General features: G+C 38.3%; 3 protein-coding genes across 6 annotated transcripts in view; 2 read left to right on the forward strand and 1 right to left on the reverse strand.

Moving 5' to 3' along the window:
• The first annotated feature begins 89 nt into the window (after positions 1-89).
• On the forward strand, positions 90-6,147 carry LOC100178389 (jmjC domain-containing protein 4-like). 4 transcript variants are annotated; one of them, XM_018815978.2, is made up of 8 exons: positions 90-465; positions 973-1,101; positions 1,438-1,575; positions 1,799-1,892; positions 2,188-2,340; positions 2,655-2,807; positions 3,201-3,335; positions 5,999-6,147. In XM_018815978.2, exons 1-8 carry the CDS (start codon positions 161-163, stop codon positions 6,014-6,016), a joined length of 1,125 nt encoding a protein of 374 aa, XP_018671523.1. In that variant the 5' UTR covers positions 90-160; the 3' UTR covers positions 6,017-6,147. The 4 variants fall into 4 exon arrangements, with proteins under 4 accessions (XP_018671523.1, XP_026694675.1, XP_018671522.1 ...); XM_026838874.1 differs by lacking the exon at positions 5,999-6,147 and adding an exon at positions 5,632-5,793; XM_018815977.2 differs by lacking the exon at positions 5,999-6,147 and adding an exon at positions 5,653-5,793.
• On the reverse strand, positions 3,476-9,840 carry LOC100177705 (sodium- and chloride-dependent GABA transporter 2-like). Its single transcript, XM_002122544.5, has 12 exons — positions 9,634-9,840; positions 9,044-9,175; positions 8,387-8,726; positions 8,197-8,329; positions 7,772-7,906; positions 7,390-7,493; positions 6,940-7,033; positions 6,376-6,519; positions 5,684-5,821; positions 5,097-5,303; positions 4,180-4,350; positions 3,476-3,744 (listed from the first exon to the last, which is right to left on the reverse strand). The coding sequence occupies exons 1-12, from the start codon at positions 9,785-9,787 to the stop codon at positions 3,613-3,615; spliced, it is 1,884 nt and encodes a 627-aa protein (XP_002122580.1). The 5' UTR covers positions 9,788-9,840; the 3' UTR covers positions 3,476-3,612.
• Positions 9,841-14,605: 4,765 nt separating this feature from the next.
• The window catches only part of LOC100175289 (prolyl 3-hydroxylase OGFOD1-like), a 10,643-nt gene continuing 5,512 nt past the window's right edge, over positions 14,606-19,736 (forward strand). The window contains exons 1-5 of the mRNA XM_002123067.5: positions 14,606-14,755; positions 16,005-16,094; positions 16,956-17,084; positions 18,351-18,491; positions 18,956-19,093. Of these exons, the coding sequence (XP_002123103.1) occupies positions 14,629-14,755; positions 16,005-16,094; positions 16,956-17,084; positions 18,351-18,491; positions 18,956-19,093 (625 nt within the window). The 5' untranslated portion in view covers positions 14,606-14,628. The remainder of the gene's footprint in view (positions 14,756-16,004; positions 16,095-16,955; positions 17,085-18,350; positions 18,492-18,955; positions 19,094-19,736) is intronic.

Below are 19,736 nucleotides of genomic sequence, written 5' to 3' on the forward strand. Positions count from 1 at the left end.
ATTTTTCTTATATTAGAACTATTTTATCTAAAAATTTATTGTTTTTACCATGTTTTACACTAAAACCAGCTAAATTTCTATTTTACTACATTTTTTTGCGAAGTTTTTTTGGCGGTAATTCCCCTTCTGATAAAATGCTTTTAAAAGGACTTCGAAAGTCATGATTTCTGGTTCAGTTTTAAACGAAATTTGCAAAGATTCAATCAACTTAATAAATGGCGAAGCAACTGCAAGAAGCACACACCAAACATCGGTACCGAAAATCGAAAACCCGATCAGTTACAGCGAGTTTTTCTCGACGTATTTGTTGAAGAACCAACCGTGTATTTTGACTCAATGGGCGACCAAAGACTGGCCGTGTATGGAAGGATGGAGGTTCGAATCCAGGGCCGGGGAGTTTGTTCCTAATTTTGATAAATTGGTGGAATTATTTGGGGAAACTGAAGTCCCAGTTGCAGATTGCAGGTAAAAAGTTTCGTGTTATGTTTAATAAGCAATTGGTTCATGATTAAAGTTGTTTTCTGTTATCTGGACTAGTTCTAACCCCAATGAACTCCAATCATTAAACCCTCACCACTAGCTTAGTCTGTAACCCATGGTGGGTTCTTCACCCATCTGTGGCACATTGGGTGCTAGTGAAGAGTCCCCCCCCCACCTTATTTGCTAACCACTAACTACTTACCCCTATAACCACTAACCCCCTAACCATCAACCCCTAACCCCCTAACCACCAACCACTAACACTTTCCACCAGCCTATTCTGCTGTGTACCGGAAGATTCTTCACTAGTGCCAAATATTTTAACGATACTTTAATATATAATTTAGAACTAAATTTGTCATTCCAATTTTAAACCAGGCAAGCCCCATCCTCGTCCTATGGCTTTATTGGTATGTGTATTATTCAGGGCCGAAAAATTTTAAGTAAACCAAATAATAAAAGTATAAATTTGTTTTTGTTTTATATATTTAGTAAGAAGAATTTTAATTCTCACGAAAAAATCAAAATGAAATTCAAGGATTTTGTTAAGTATTGGAAATCTAAAATTAACGGAGATAATGAAGAAAGAAGTTTGTATTTAAAGGATTGGCATTGTAGGAGGTAGGTGTTGTGTCATTGAGTGACTTAGCTATGGTTGCCACTGCCACGTACTGAAATTTTCGGTAAGCTTTGACTAATAATCACTTGCAGTGCTTCAACCAGTATATTAATTAAAGAATGTTAAACTGAAAAAATGACTCAATAATAATAAGATTCTATCTGCTGCCATGTTTTTGGCATTGCGGCCCAGTGGGTTTCTAATAATGAATGATATTGTATCACCCACATTGTGATTATAGGTTTACGGATAATAAGAGCGGTTAATAACAATTCGTTACAGCCACTTCCATACCCACACTCAAACTTGTGTATATAAACCAATCCATATTTAACCAGAGAATTCCCGTCTTACGACATCTACACCACCCCACCCTACTTTACTTCTGATTGGTTGAATGAATTGTTTGACAAAGTAGTTGTAAGTTTCAGTGAGGATGATTACCGGTTCGTGTACATGGGACCAACTGGGACTTGGTGGGTTTGTGGTTTAGTGTTATAATGTAACTCATCTTTTTTGTTACAACTTAACTGATATGTGTTATTGGACAAGACACTTGGCCACTTACACTGATGACGTTTTGCTGTTTGGCAGACAAAACATTGGTCCTTTAAAATCGCAAATAAAACAAATATATGTTTTGTTGGGTAGAAGTTGTTGTGCCGGTTGTAACTAACATGTTGTTGTTCATATTGTTAGGACTCCCTTTCATGCAGACGTATACAGATCGTACAGTTGGTCGGCCAATATTTGTGGAAGGAAGAAGTGGGTTATGTTTCCGCCTAGTGAAGAGGTATGATGTCATAGGTGGTGATGTCATAAGTTGTGATGTCATAGGTTGTGATGTCATAAGTTGTGATGTCATAGGTAGTGATGTCATAGGTTGAGATGTCATAAGTTGTGATGTCATAAGTAGTGATGTCATAGGTTGAGATGTCATAAGTTGTGATGTCATAGGTTGTGATGTCATAAGCTGTGATGTCATAAGTTGTGGTGTCATAAGTAGTGATGTCATAGGTTGAGATGTCATAAGTTGTGATGTCATAGGTGGTGATGTCATAAGCTGTGATGTCATGTTTTATTTTCAGGAAAAGCTGAAAGACATCAACGGACATCTACCGTTCGATATTCGTGACATCATCAGTGATGATGTCATCAAACCCACCCATATAGAAGTCGAACAAGAAGCGGGGGAAATAATGTTCGTGCCTAGTGGTTGGCATCATCAAGTTTACAACATGGTGGGTGCTTTCATTAATGTTCAATGGCTCCTATGTGTTTGAGTGATGTTTTAAATGTGGACAGGACTGCCCAAGGATGACTGTTACAAATGGTTCAAAAGCAATTGTACCTTTAGTTCTTATTATGTAACGTTTCAACACCTTTCCTTTTGCTACTCATCCCCATTCTCTTCGTTGTTTGTATTAATCTGATCTTTATCATCGAGTTCGAAGAAATGAATAAATCTATGTTATACACCCCCATATGGATAGTAACATCTCTATAAAAGTGACAACCCTCCCATATTAATAATAACCCTCCCATCCCATCATAGGAAGACACGATATCCATCAACCACAATTGGTTCAACGGTTGTTGTATCAACTTAGTGTGGAGGTTTCTACAAAGTGAGTTGCGATTGGTGGAGCGTGAGATAGATGATTGTCGCGCTTCAATGGATGAGGAGGAATGGACCAATCATTGCCAGGTGTTCAAAAACTTGTTTGTCTTTCAAGTTGCGAATGTGTGAACGAATCAATCAAACTTATTTATCTGCTTACATGTTACCACATATGTAACTTTTCCCCAACATTGTATATACATATTCTATATGGGTTAGGTCCTGCAGTGTGCCATGGGACCTGGGATTTAGACCAGAGTTGGCCCACCACCCAACACCTAGGGTGCTACAACCCATTAGTGACCACTGAGTTGAAACAATTGCCATTAAGTGTCCAAGAACACATACGCCGACAATGGCAGCAGAATCAAATCTAGCATGTTATGATTACAAATTAGTTTCTCTAATCCCTGTGTCACCCATATAAACAACCACAATAAATTTTATACCAAATATTGAAGGAAACACTGCATGTTCCAGGTTTTAATGTTGTGCAACACTGGAATCAACTACCAGCGTTTCCATTCGCTTCTCGAACATATTATAAAGACTCGATGTGATGTCATAATGAGGGGTGTGACATCACAACCAAAGACAAAGAGAGACAAAAGAAAGGTAGATTATGATGTCATAAAGAGAACTTGTATTTCAACTATGACATCACTAAGGAATTGTTTATCGCCTGTTGAAATAGCTGAGTCACAATGTCTAGCTGATTTATGCTTAGTCATCCCTACATTATTAGAAATGCTCAGTCATTGTTACTGTGCTCGTTTATTATTTGATATCTGTGATGTCATAATAGCATACACAAAGCAATTCAATTGAACAATGTCCATTGTTACACTCTTTAATTAACTGTGATGTCATTGTCATGATTATGACATCACAATCATACTTTATGGTTCAAACACAAAGGTTCTAGAATAATTCCATTCTTTTCTTTGACGATTCCAAAAATTTTTTTCTTTGTTTCCAATCTTTGTTCTAATTTTTGTGGGACAGTTGTCACCTCAATCCATCGCTAAAAATAAAATTTAAAATATTTTAAATGATTTTGGCGGGGCAATGCAAGTTGTTATAACACGGGTGTTCTGTTTCATACACCTCGTGCCCGCTTACGAGTTACCACGTATGTAACTTTGTGGGTGATTATTTTTATGTATGGCTGACAATTTAAACAACCCATTAGTGACCACTGGGTTGGAGCAATTGCCGTTAAGTGTCTTGTCTAGGGACACGTAGGTCGCTCTTACAACATCTTCCCTGAACCTGTAACTTCTGGTTACGAGGCAAACAAAAATATATAAACTTCACTAAAAATAGAAAACATTTTTTTATATGTCTCACATTTTTTTTTGACCTAATGTGGCCAGCCTTTTTGTCAGTCACTACTTTAGTGCATTTGGCAAGTTTATAAAACCATCTTTTTTACAAGTATAAAACATAACTCGCATACCTCATACATGGTTCCTTTAGCAACAGCGAAGCGATAAATTGCATAGAAAGGGATCCACAAGATGGCACTAAGTGCAAGGCACCAACAAACTGCTTGCGCCCACATCGGGTATATGTAGGTACGGTTGTATGTTAGTGGTTCATATTGAACCAAACTGTATATGAAGACACTCTGTAATATTGGAGATTCAATATCAGTGCTGTACAGCTAAACAAATACACAGAGTAGAGTTATTGACATAGAGCAAGATGGGGTAAGATGGGACACCTTTTTATTCAATTTTCTCGTCCCGTTTGGTAATAAACAAAAAACACTCGAAGAATTTTAAAACCATATCCTCACGACTCCCGTTAACGTTATTAATTATTTAAACAACGATCAAGATAATTAGGTAATATGTGCTTAATGTGTCCCATCTTCCCACCCTACTATATATACGCATATAATTGCAAAGTTTTAGAATACTGCTTCTCAACCCCTGGGTCACCATTTGATTTGGTTGGGTTACCTACTACAGTGGTTCACAAACCCTTTTGACTGTTATTGTAAAAGTTATGTTGTTTTATTGTATGTTTACAAAAATATGTGTGAAATGTAGTTTTGAGTTGCAAAGCTTGACCATTAAATTATGTCTGGGGTCAGTTTTTTAAAATTGTCAAGAAGCACCAAGTTATTAAATTAATTCAATTTATTTTATATTGATGAGGTCGTGAAGAAGTCAGAGGACCCAAAATTTAGATTAAGATTATGCTTGCCAACAATGTGTGTTCTTAGTGATTGGTAACTCTGGTCTACACCCTTTATCATGCCACACCATTATACCACATTCTCATTATAGTAGATCCTTATTATATGGCCATCATACACAGTAGCATATCTGTACATATTAAATATATAGATAGCATCAAACTGCTTACTGAAGTTAGAACGGGGGCCACAACTGCCCATGCGTATTTGAACCACGGCACTCGTGGTTTAAAACCCAACATGTGGCACACGTGGCCCCAGAAGTCAGTTATGCCGTAGAGCCAGCTGACAGTGACGCACTCGCACACGCCGATGAAGAAAAGACACCAGCCCGCTGCAGCATAGTTGTCGTACATGTTAAACACGTAAACGCCACCCTGGTGGAAGGAGGAGTGGGAGCATTAGGAGGGTAGAGGAGGAGCATGAAAGAGTTAGTGGGTAGCCGTATATGTCCTTGGGCAAGACACTTAACAGCAATTGTTCCAACATGTTGGTCACTAATGGGTTGTCCAAACTATCAGCCATACATAAAAACAATCACCCATAAAGTTACATACGTGATAACTTGTAAGCGGGCACGAGGTGTATGAAACAGAACACCCGTGTTATAACGACTGTCGTTGCCCTGCCATGCGAGGATAAATAAGTTACATACGTGGTAACTTGTAAGCGGGCACGAGGTGTATGAAACAGAACACCCGTCAGGTTAGCTTGATTCGAATTTAGATAAGACACGGCATCGAGCATGAGGTCTTACCTGTGTGATCATGATAATACCGATTAGAAACTGCACGCCACAAACTCCAGCGACCAACTTTTCCCTTCGCCATGGTTTGTTGAATAAGTTTGGTTTGAGATCAGAAATGGCAGCTATAAAACTTTCTTGGCCGATAAACTGTTTGAAAAATACTTTGGTAAAAACAGTATACAGTTGTGATATGTGCTTGGTGTATGTATTATTAAGTCTATAACTTTTCAGTTTCTTATTTTGTTGACTTTATAATGTTGGTTTACCATTTTGCTGAATATTTTCGACTACAAATGTATAACACACATTTTTTTGTGTTTCCAGGCACACATGGTGTATTAGAACATTTAGACCAAACAGTTTTTACAGAGGAGCAATTTCAAGCCTTACAGTTCCTTGTAGCAAAGGCAGAATATGAGGTAACATAATATTACTTTATTTATCTCTTCGAATACAGTAGCGAAGATCAAATTAATTAATAAAACATTGAAGAGAAGGAAATTATCAGCAAAACAACAGTCGTTAAAACACACTATGGGTAAATGAAAAATATTTGTGTATTAATAATATTAAATTAAATATTTGCACATTAACAAAAGTGAATTAAATATTGTTATATAAACAAAATTAAACAAAATATTGTGTATTAATAATATTAAACTAAATGTTCGTATATTAACAATATTTGCCGCACATCTTACCTGACTGTCAAGGCCTAATAAAAAGATCATAAGAAAGAACAAGGCACCCCATAGGTTAGGGAGGGGCATAAGAGTGATTGCTTTGGGGTAAGCTATAAATACAAGTCCTGGGCCAGACTCTGCCACCAAGTCTATCGTTGTGTTCTGTATGTAATGTTGAGGTTACTATTATACCTTGTGCTTATTGTTGAGGTATAATAAGGATTTCTTGACATCAAACACACATGGTTAAATGCCATGGCATAGTGGTTAGCACGCCTGCCTCTAACCCAGAGGTAATGGGTTCAAGGCTCAACGTGCCACCATTGTGGACGTATGCGTCCTTTGGGCAAGACATTTAACGACAATTGCTTCAACCCAGTGGTCACTAATGGGTTGTCCAAATTATCAGCCATAAAAAAGTAAAAATTTCACCCACAAAGTTACATTCGTGGTAACTTTTAAGTGAGAATGTGATGTATGAACCAAAACACCCAGGTTATAACGACTATTGTTACCCACCATGCCAGGATAAAGTTACATTCATGGTGTACTTATACAAGTTATTTTTAAAATCAGTTTCACCTGTTCCTTTGCCATAAATCCTAGAACTGAGAAAACGGTGAACCCTGCAAAAAAGCTCGTTCCGCTGTTCAATAATGACAAAACAATGGTGTCTCTGTGGGATAATGGAATTGTTATGTCATAGTTACCATTATGGGTATTAAACACAATATGTGTATGGGGGGTTAGTATAATATAGGAAACCTACTTAACCCATTATCATTCTACACCAGATATGAATATTGGATAACATTTTGTTGGGTTTTGCAGCAATGCTTTTATTTGACATTTTTCCTTTTTTTATCACAGCATGTTATAAAGCGACTGTCATTTTGTTGCTAATTCCTTTCTCTTCGTTGTTTTAATTAATTTAATCTTCTCTATCGTATTCGAAGGAATACACCAAAATTGCGTTATATAATTTTATAGGAGCCTTAAATCAAGGGCTCGTGTCAATTAGTGTCAACTTACCTGTATAAGTTTTGATGATAATTGTTATAACTCCCCATTGCCACCATAATACCATTGCATAGTGAATAGGAGTAAAAAACTTGGGTGGCGGCATCAACCCATACCTGTCAATCAAACATAACCTGTCAATCAAAGTGTACAACTTTGCATCCAACACCACCTGTCAATCAAACCAAACTGTCAATCAAAGTATATAAAATACATATACCACACAAAACAGATATATAGTAGTTTGGGGTAAGATGGGACTTGTTTTATTCCCTTTTTTGTCCCATTTTTTATGGGATTTAGCTGCTAACGGTATCCCATCTTACCCCACAGTACTATATAATATACAGCATTCTTAATTAAACGATCGTTCCTAATTAACTAAATTCCTTACCAGCGGTTCTTGTAGTTTAGTGATATTGGGCGTTAAGTAATATGACACCCCGTCGCTTGCCCCGTCTAATGTTACACCCCTGATGAACAACACGAGGAGCATGAATAAGGGAAAGGTGGCCGTGAAGTAAACAACCTGGTTGGAAGGGGGTTAGGTGGTGATGTCATCATGATGTCATTAGAATAATATCACACACTATGACATCACACGTGATGACATCACACATTATAATATCACACAATATGACATCACACAATATGACATCTCACACTATGACATCACACACTATGACATTACACACTATGACGTCACACATTATGACATCACACACTATGACATCACACACTATGACATTACACACTATGACGTCACACATTATGACATCACACAATATGACATCACTCATTCATGACATCACACCCTACCTTGCTGGTCCATGCTATACCCCTCCATATACAGAAATATATGATGAGCCACGCCACCAGTAAGCATCCAAACAACGGCATTTGTACCGAACCTATCTCATCCACGCCGCTTGATTTACCAAGAACCCCGCGCCTGCAACGTGCTTTGTTTGTTTATTATAATTTTTGGTACTTTTCAAGTCATACTCACTCCCAGTACTCGATCACTGACGACACTCTGACGTCATTTGATGACGTATTAAACGCTGATGATGTGTTGAAGAATCCAGTTTCATTTGATGACGTTTCAACCACGGGCGGCAATGACGTCATATTCCATTGCGATGACGTCATGTTTTCTTCGAAATTTTCACTCGCACTGGTGTTGCTCCCGTATACGAAACAACGGTCGCTGTTCCAAGCGTTGTGACACGTGGTCCAGGGCAACGGAGATTCAAAGCTTGCTACCACGTACCTCAACGACCACGCCAGCACAGCCATGTAGTAAGTATTCAAGTTCATTATGATTGTCATTGAAGCGAACCCGATGCCTGTAATGCAAAGTAACACAATCACCTACAAAGTATAAACGATTAGTTACAAACATAAAACAGAACACCCGCGTTATAAGAACTGTCGTTGCCCCGCCATGCGAGGATAAATAAGTTACATACGTAGTAACTTGTATGCTGGCACTAGGTGTATAAAACAGAACACCCGTGTTATGACTATACGGTCGTTGCCCCGCCATGCGAGGATAAACATGTTACTTTCATTTATAGGTTTTATGGTTACAATATTGAAAACTTAATTTTACGTCACTTTTTTATAGGTGCGTCACAAAGCTGTAGTGTTACGTCACAAGTACCTCTCATCAAGGGGAACATGTCCCACGCCGAAGAAACGCTCCTGCTCGTGAATTGACCAATTGCTGCTTCCAGGAAGAAGATGGGGACGGCCGCTCCGACCAGAAATAAAACGTAAGGGATCAGGAAGGCACCTGTAGGAGTATGGGTTGGAGAACTATAGGGGTGTTAGTTCGAATCCAGGCCAGGGTTGGAGAACCAGAAATCCTGGGATCGAATCCAGGCCAGGGTTGGAGAACCAGAGATCCTGAGATCGAATCCAGGCCAGGGTTGGAGAACCAGGGATCCTGGATTCGAATTCAGGCCAGGGTTGGAGAACCAGAGATCTTGGGTTCGAATCCAGGCCAAGGTTGGAGAACCAGGGATCCTGGGTTCGAATCCAGGCCAGGGTTGGAGAACCAGGGATCCTGGGATCGAATCCAGGCCAAGGTTGGAGAACCAGGGGTCCTGGGTTCAAATCCAGGCCAGGGTTGGAGAACCAGAAATCCTGGGATCGAATCCAGGCCAAGGTTGGAGAACCAGGGGTTCTGGGTTCAAATCCAGGCCACGGTTGGAGAACCAGGGATCCTGGGTTCGAATCCAGCCAACTTACCTCCACCGTTTTTGTAGCATAAGTAGGGAAACCTCCAGACATTTCCGAGCCCAATCGATCCACCAGCGACCCCAAACACGAAGTCAATTTTACTTTTCCATTTTTCTCGCTTCTTTACCGGTTTCTCAATCGGGAATTCCCCCTTTAGAGACATTGTTATTTCACAGTGACGTAACCAACCACAATCTGAAGAACACTCGTGTTAATTGTGACGTCACAGAACGAGATATTCTCGAAAACTCAACAACCGAACAAAGTCACCGCAACTTTGAACTACCGGATTCTAACTCACTGAGGTAAAATAACACAACGTCAACTATAACTATAATAAATGTTGCGAAACTGACCCTGATCTGGTGCTAATAGAGTTGAACGACTCTTATGTAAAATACAGTATTCCATCTGCATGGCACCGTCAGTTTCCTATTTAAACAGAATCTTCTATGCTGTCTTTTGTCTGTTACGTTTTCGTAGCGATCCGTAAACTGATTACCTACTTTTCTACTTTATAGTTGCTTTTTCGGTTAAAACATCACCCACGAAGTCACTATGGCCATTAAGCGGCAACTCTGGCCTAAACCTTAACCCCTACGCCATATAGCACCTCACCCATAAAGCTTAACCAGAGACACCGTATAATGTAGATATTGCCGCATATACTAACATGGTTGCTAGACAGAGGCCACGAGGTCTCGGTTAAACCGACGTTCCATTCCAGAATTAAACCACTTTATCGCGTCTGACCCTATTCCTACTCCAGTCGCTAATGGCTCTTCGGCTTTGTGACGTCACAATACGCATTAAAGATTAAACAAACCGAATCCCTGCGGGTCCGCGACGCAGCAGATCGCGTATGTATATTCCTATGTGAAACCGGGCGTTCCCAGGCGCCGAACCTTCTTATCTTATCTTATGCATTCCGCGCCCACAGTGTGTAATGAAGCGTGGCTTCTGTGTCGTAGCGATACGTCACAGAGGACCCGTTTGACCGCCACATGCTAACCTAGATTTACCGAATTATCAACTATATGCAGAAAAACAATCACTCACAAAGTTACATACGTGGTAAATCGTAAGCGGGCACGAGGTGTATGGAACAGAACACCCGTGTTATAACGACTGTCGTTTTCAGGCTCAACATTGGTTTCGGATCAACTTCCATAGTTTGTTTGAACTGGGACGTAACAGAAGATCGGGTTTTAGAAATTGAAGTGTCTGTCCCATATTTACAAAAGCGACCACCCGCGATTTTGGGCTAGACGCGGGAAAAGATAAATATAAATTATTTCTTTGAATTTTATCGATAAGCTAGTTTTACAATTTTCCTTTCGCTGCAAATTTCATTCTCTTTGTTGTTTTAACTTGACCTTCGCTATCGTATTCAAAGAGATAAATAATTTGATAAATTACCACGTCTGTCAGCGGTTCCAACTACATTCTTATGTTTTATACGCGGGTTAAAATCCAATTTATACAATATTAATATATACACACACAAGGTATTTCTATTCCATTCAAATTAATAGTTTAGTAGATTTTAAATGAAATCCTGCGCCAAACAAATGTCAGCGTTCTAATAAATTTCGTTCCTGCTAATTTCCTTCTCTTGTTCTTTATGGTAAATTTGATCTACGTTATCGCATTTCAGCGCATGTTTACTCAATCACATATAGCCAGTTACATAACCTTGGTTTATTACAAACATTTCAAATCCAATCATCTTAGAAATCCAACACGCCTTGAACTCTAGTTAAAGATTAACCGGAAATATCTATCCCCACGAATCTATACGTATTCCGTATGTTAGATTACACACACGTACATATACCAACCACCGACCTAGCAACAGGAAAATCCTTGTAAACCGGCAACGTCTTATAAGTTTAGGGGCGGATATTTCGTTCCTAATTTATAGGTCCCTATTTTATTCCGACACGTTTTATATGAGCTGTGTAAATTACATATATTATCATAGTATACTGAAGTCACTTCGTTATACTATGATATTACTTATGTGGTAAGATGGATACCGTTAGCGCATAATATCCCATATTTCCTGATCCTATTTAAAACAATTAACAAAGCTCATTTAGAGTTGCGAAGATACCGATATTTCGGTCTTTGTTTACTACTTCTTAGTATATAAATATATGAGACAATAAAAAAAGAAATAAAACATGTCCCATACCACAACATACTGTATGTACGCATGTCCCATCTTACCCCAACGTACCATATATATATAGTTACTACAAGTCGTCATAATACAAGAATATACAATGGTATAACCATTTTAATGCGTCGTTCCACGTATATTGAATTAACCCGAATAGCTTAGTAAATAAAGTATATACACTATACGGCTGTAAGCAGCAAAATATATAATGAATCAAACTTTATCTTTTTACCCCATAATACACCACGTATAATGCATGGCTGAACCACAATGTTTATAATTGGTTTACAAATGTCATGGCGCATTAGACCTTGAACACTCCGACGCTAACTTGAGCTTTAAACGTTAACGCTATAATCATCCATGCGAGCAAACTGTTTCACAGTTTCAAATCAAAACTTTTTAAGTTAATTATTATCGGTTAAACTCTTTTCAAAAACACAAAAGCTTCCTAAATTTCTCTAAAATTTTTCCACTTCTTCCAGCACATTATCACATCACAATACATGGGAATTCCCGCACAACGCCGGTATTACAATGGTGTCTGACATACCATGCTTGGATTGGCAACTGGTAACTTTACACCAATGATGCCTGTACCTTTTTCTAATCCAGAAAAAGTTTCAAACGTTCACGGAACCTTAACAAAATTTATTATTTGCCAATTTCCCCTCGTTGTCTTAATTAATTTAATATCCGTTATCATTTTCGAAAAGATGAATAAGAAGCCATTAACGAACCTAGTTGCCTTTATAAAGAAGTGATGTCTTATAACTTGTACGTTGGGGAAAACTACGGCCACGCTCCCTATGGTTAAATGCGGGCCAGACGAATAAAATCCACCACAAAGCGTGTATGAACCAAACCATCCCCTAACAGCAATGCACGCGTGCCAGCTATAGTGGAATTGCTGGCCACCGATTCGACGTCCTACGTGCTTACTGGAGTAGAAAAATTCTTGCCGGAAAAGCTAAAATAAAAGTATAACATAGTAGGGTGGGGAAAGATGGGACACCTTTAGCACATAATATCAAAATATCCTGATCGTGTTTTAAACAATTAACAACACACTGCAATAGCTTCAGCAACTCGACTGTGGGCATGGGAGTGGCAACCATGGACAAGTCACTCAAGTTCCCACCCCCGAGGATATAAATGACCAAACCAACTAAAAGTCATGTCTACTTATCCACACACTGCAATAGCTTCAGCAACTCGACTGTGGGCATGGGAGTGGCAACCATGGACAAGTCACTCAAGTTCCCACCCACGAGGATATAAATGACCAAACCAACTAAAAGTCATGTCTACTTATCCACACACTGCAATAGCTTCAGCAACTCGACTGTGGGCATGGGAGTGGCAACCATGGATAAGTCACTCAAGTTCCCACCCCCGAGGATATAAATGACCAAACCAACTAAAAGTCATGTCTACTTATCCACACACTGCAATAGCTTCAGCAACTCGACTGTGGGCATGGGAGTGGCAACCATGGATAAGTCACTCAAGTTCCCACCCCCGAGGATATAAATGACCAAACCAACTAAAAGTCATGTCTGCTTATCCACACACTGCAATAGTTTCAGTAACTCGACTTCCCCAACGTACAAGTTATAATCCATCATTACTTTAGACAACTTGGTTTGTTTAAAGATTTCTCATTCATCTTTTCGAAAACGATAATGAATATTAACTTAATTAAAACAACAAAGAGCAAGAATTGCAAATATTTAATCAACTTGGCAAAGAAATTGTAATTCACCGTAAAGTGACATTTATTGTACCACGCTAAGGATAAAACCAGAAAAGACTTAAAAAGCATTTGTTGAAAAGCGTGGCTGTTAAACCTTAGGGGAAGTGTTTATACAGATATCGGGTTTCTTTAGTGTTCGGGTAACACCACTCTTTTATACTCAATGTGTAAGCGTAGATTTGTAATTCTATCCCGGCACGCCTTGATATACAATACCTAGCGGTGCCGATTCAAAGGCACGAAATGTATATAGTATACGTAAGACGGTCCATGTTTTTATTCTGTTCTATTGTACCGTTTAGTAGTAAACAAAGAATATTTCAACTTCCATAGACGTTGTACCATCTCCCCCCACCCCTATATATAGCCCCATGCGCACTCCCGCATTTTGTTGTTTGTTTTTCGCTTTTTCGCTATTAATTGTTTAAAACACAGTTAGAAAATACTATGTGTTAACAATTTTACACTTATACGCTGACAGTACCATACACTTACCGACCACCGCCTATTTTTAAACCACGTCTGCTTATCTACACACTGCAATAGCTTCAGCCACTCAACTGTTGATGATATGAGCTCCCACCCACAAGGATATAAACGCCCAATAACTGATTGAACTCAACTAAATTTCGTTTTCGATGCCTTGGAGTTAAAGACACTACAACAGCTGGCTAATTAACACGTCATAATAGCAATTGTCTTTTAACAATGGTGCTAAATCCGTTAATGAATTTTGGTGGGCTATGCGCTGAACAACGCTAGGTGTAGATATTTCTTTGTTTGATCTTTTTACACCATGGCGAGCTACGCTGTAGTGTAAACGCCGCTTAAAAGAACAAACAAAGAAATAATTACGCTGACTTGCGCTGAACAACGCTGGGTGTAGATATTTCTTTGTTTGTTCTTTTTATACCGAGGCGAGCTATGCCATAGTGTATTTTGAATTAAATTAAACCAGCACTAAATTCCCCCCTCCCGTGCCTAAAAAAACGGGATTTATGATTTCTATCCGGCGAAATGTTATGATTTTGGTTTAGGGAGTTTTTGATCACGTGTGTAAAAAATGGCGAGCGGCAAATTGTTGAAGTTGCCACAAAATGTTTACAAACCTCAGCTTAATAATGTAATGCAAGATGAGAAAGTGAAGAAAAATATCGAAAACGTTTTTCAACGAAAGAATAAAAATATAGGTATGTCTGCTTGATGTTGTAAAGTGTCTTGTTGCACACGCACACCATATATGGTTGCTTTTTACAACTGAACAAATATCTACACAAATGTAACTTATTTATCCTCGCATGGTAGGGCCAAAGTTAGTATAGACCAAGTTAGAAAACGGATTGTAAAACAACAAGTCTTGTTATCCATTGTCGCGCGTCTATGACGTCATAGACGCCACCATTACGGAGCCCACGGCATAGCATTTTATCATTGCTGGGTGCTGTTTTTCGTTTAAATATTGCGATTTTTTAAGAACCAAGCACTTCTGCGCGTAAAAATGGGCTTCTACTAATGTTATATCTTATCACAATAATAAACCTCACAAAAATAATCAACTTTTATTGAACACTCAATCGATTAAAGAGTAAAAAAACAGAAAATATTAAGTTTAATAACCAAAAACAAAAAAGAACATGTTTAAAATATAAAAATACAAACAAAAACGCATAACATTTACTGTTGTATCTAGCTGCAGTTTTGCATGTAAATTGCCGTGATTTTACTTTTGGCTCACAAACTTAACACGTATACCCGGCAACGAAACTTAAGGTATTTGTGTAAAATTTGCCTAATATCGAAGTGACATTGAGGAAAACAATACTGGGATACTATTTTTGGTCCTCTGCTTGAATTAGTAAGCTACCTTTTTTTGCGTTACGGGTCTTTATGAAATCGGAAAACGCGAACACCTTATCTGCTAGTACTTAAGCAGTTTGGAGCTGCATGTCCACCAATGTTGGATTATAAATGTAGTATATACTGGTTCTGTAGATTCGTAGATATGATCATATACTATTATGTAAACTAAGCTGATTGCTGCTAGTCTTAATCGCCAACGTAAAGTACCCTGTTAAACCACACTGTACGCCAAAAACCAGTCAAAATACTAATTTACTTCACATTAATTCGTAGATTTATTATTATATAACAAGATTTATATTAGAAATTATATTTTAAATGGTAAAACAACAGCTATACGTGTTTCCGAGCTTTGTTTAGCTTACAAGAACCAAATAAACACATGCCGACCATGTATTTGTATGGGCGATTCACGCTCTGTGGGCTCCGTAATGGCGGACACAAGCGACGTTTCCTGACGTGACGTTGGGACAACCCATTAGAGCCTTGAACCTGTAACTTCTGGGTTACGCTAACCACTCCACCACACTATCTATACTTAGATATTCTTTGTAACAAAATAATTTCATTGTTTTCCAGATTCCGGAACCCAGGACATAATTGATTGTTCTTCTTTCCCGTTCCCTTATTGTGTCATAAAGGACTTTCTTTGTTTGCCAACAAACAATGGTAGATGTATAGAATAGAACTTCCCTAACCCTCTATATTATCGGCTTTTTAATCTATGGATATGTTCAAAGTAGACAATCCAACTGTGGATTTAATACACAACAACAATAATCAGTAAACATTACAACCAATAAGTTAGATTTGTTTCACAGGCTTGTGTGTCTAACTATCCCTGCCTCCCCTGTGTTTAAAGTTTGTTCGTATGTATACACTAGTGTCCAATAGATAGCTACCATGCCCCCTTTAACCCCAGAACCCACTTCACCATTCCTACCCAGAACCCACTTCACCACTACACTTTGTTTAGTAGAATGGCTTCTAACCACCCCTACCTCCCCCCTGCGTTTTAAACTTTGGTGCCTAAGTACCATCATCACACAATATATAACCCTTTTAGAACTTTTAGAACTCAGCTACATAATGTTTCACAAAGTCTGCTATCTATGTATTTACATATATATATATATTATACCTATATTATATATATTATACCTATACATATATATTGTACTGTAGATACAAATAAATGCAATAAACATGTTACATAATCTTTTACAAAGTCTGCTATTATATTACTCCTATACCGATAGCACATTATACCTGTTATATATTATACACATAGTAGGGTGGGGAAAGATGGGACACCTTTTCGTTTAGTTTTCTCTTTCCATTTGGTAGTAAACAAAGAACATTCAATGAATTATAAAACCGTATCTTCACTACTTCCATAGACCGTTGTTAATTGTTTAAAACACGATCAGGCTTTTTGGATAGTATGTGTTAAAGTTGTCCCATCTTCCCCCACCCTACTATATATATATTATATTATATACAAATAACTAAACAACCATATTCTCACAGATCCAGCCAATGAGTTTGTCGCCCAGCTTCGACAACAATTACTTAAATTAAGCTTCACCCCAAAATCGAACGATCTTTATAAATTCTCGCAAACATCTGAACTTGTTGGGAAACCTGAAGATAAAGGGGGTGAACATGAACAGTTGAACTTGTTTGTAAACATAAGTGTCACAATTTACTAATCCTAAAGAATCCGGGGTGACAATTTTAAAGTATACTTTGGCTCTGCTTGTTTGTATAGACACCTAACAGCAGGGTAAAATCTGGGGTGACATTGTTAAAATACAGTTATACTCATAGTTGTCAAACATAGGGAACCTCATTGATTAATGTGGTGAATGCAATCTACTTTGGCTCTGCTTGTTTGTATAGACACCTAACAGCAGGGTAAAATCTGGGGTGACATTGTTAAAATACAGTTATACTCATAGTTGTCAAACATAGGGAACCTCATTGATTAATGTGGTGAATGCAATATACTTTGGCTCTGCTTGTTTGTATAGACACCTAACAGCAGGGTAAAATCTGGGGTGTCATTGTTAAAATACAGTTATACTCATAGTTGTCAAACATAGGGAACCTCATTGATTAATGTGGTGAATGCAATATACTTTGGCTCTGCTTGTTTGTATAGACACCTAACAGCAGGGTAAAATCTGGGGTGACATTGTTAAAATACAGTTATACTCATAGTTGTCAAACATAGGAAACCTCATTGATTAATGTGGTGAATGCAATATACTTTGGCTCTGCTTGTTTGTATAGACACCTAACAGCAGGGTAAAATCTGGGGTGACATTGTTAAAATACAGTTACACTCATAGTTGTCAAACATAGGAAACCTCATTGATTAATGTGGTGAATGCAATATACTTTGGCTCTGCTTGTTTGTATAAACACCTGACAGCAGGGTAAAATCTGGGGTGACATTGTTAAAATACAGTTACACTCATAGTTGTCAAACATAGGGAACCTCATTGATTAATGTGGTGAATGTAATATACTTTGGCTCTGCTTGTTTGTATAGACACCAGGCAGCAAAATAAAAAAGTTTTTTAAGTCACCCCTTAGCTACATCTGTTGTATCCATTACTTATTAATTTGCGAGTAAATTTAACATCACTGTAATCTCCAATACATTTTCCCTGTGCAAATATACTTTGGCTCTGCTTGCTTGTATAAAACCTATGACCCAACAACAGGTAATTCCTGTACCCCATTTAGCCAATATATCATATACAAAAATATAAACGTTTATAAATGTAATAACAGCATTGTGTAAAATACCTTGTTAGTATTTGATTTAACTAATCTCTGCTACCATGTTCAAATGTTCAAAGGGATAAAAAAGACTTTTTATATTTGTAATAACACAATAATTTCCAAAACCCCCAGAAACCCTCAACCCCATTTCCAATCTCCTCCCTCACTTTACATCCCTGCTGCGTAAGAAGTTGTTGCCGTGGTTACGTGAGGTCACTTCAATCGAACTTAACGATGACGTCGACATGTTTTGCGCTCAGTATTCAGACACAGGTGATTGGTGTTTAATAGAAATATGCTAGCATACTGGTAGACTGCTTGTATCTTAACCAGAGGTAATAGGTTCAAGACTCGATGCTGCTACCATTGTGGGCATATTTGTCCTTGGGCAAGACACTTAACAGCAATTGTTCCAACCCAGTGGTCACTAATGGGTTGTCTAAATTGTGATACAGTAGAACAATCACCCACAAAGTTACATACATTGTTGGCGGATGTGACCTTTGGCAATTAACAGCAATTGCTGTCGTTGCACTGCCATGCGAGGATAAACAAGTTACAAGTTACATTTGTACATTAAAATATATCAAAACTTAATAATGTTTATACCCTTAGCCATTCACAACTCATTCTTATTAAAACATCACAGATAGTAAAATATATATTAATAAAATAAGTATATTTTCATTTTTGGTCTATTAAACTTTTCACAAACAAACCTTTTTATGACATTGCAGATTATTTGCTTTGTCATGATGACGAGCTTGAATTTCGCCGAGTCGCTTACGTTTATTATCTGACACCGGATTGGTCGATGGAAGAGGGCGGGGCACTTCAACTTTTTGATTCAAAACAGTTTGAAAATAATGGAACAAGTAAGATTAATCAATTAATTATTAATATATATGTTGTGGACACGCCTCCGGGCACACCCCCGACAAGGGCGCACTTGCATGCCGTAGCCACGTGATCTGCGCAATGTGCCGCAATCAGCGTGGTTCGCACTTGCATGCTTTAGTCACGTGATTTGCCCTGCGCAATGTGCCGCAGTCAGCGTGATTCATTATTAATTGTGTAGCTATGTAGTTATTTTGTGTAGCTATGTAGTTATTTGTGTCGCTATGTCGCAATTAAGTGCCCTATATATACGTGTGTGCTCGCCTTAGTTTTCATTCGCTATTCCAGCGTTTCACTTTACAATTTGGCGTCTCAATACAAACCCAAGAACACAACAGAGTTATTGGCGACGAGGATGGGATCTTCAACCAACTGACCGAGGAACACGCAGTTTGGTATTGAAGATATTCAAGTTTGCCTAAAGATGGGATCTTCAACCAACTGACCGAGGAACACGCAGTTTGGTATTGAAGACATTTCAGTTTGCCTAAAGATGGAACAAGTTACGAAGCCGATTCCAGAACGGTTGAAACAACAACAAAGGTGTCATGATGTACTGCTGCCTTTGAGTTCATCCATCACATGGAATTCGGGCAAGAACGAAGAGGCCGAGAGGCCGGT

Source organism: Ciona intestinalis, unplaced genomic scaffold (assembly GCF_000224145.3).
Source record: "Ciona intestinalis unplaced genomic scaffold, KH HT000122.2, whole genome shotgun sequence".
Classification (NCBI taxonomy): domain Eukaryota; kingdom Metazoa; phylum Chordata; class Ascidiacea; order Phlebobranchia; family Cionidae; genus Ciona; species Ciona intestinalis.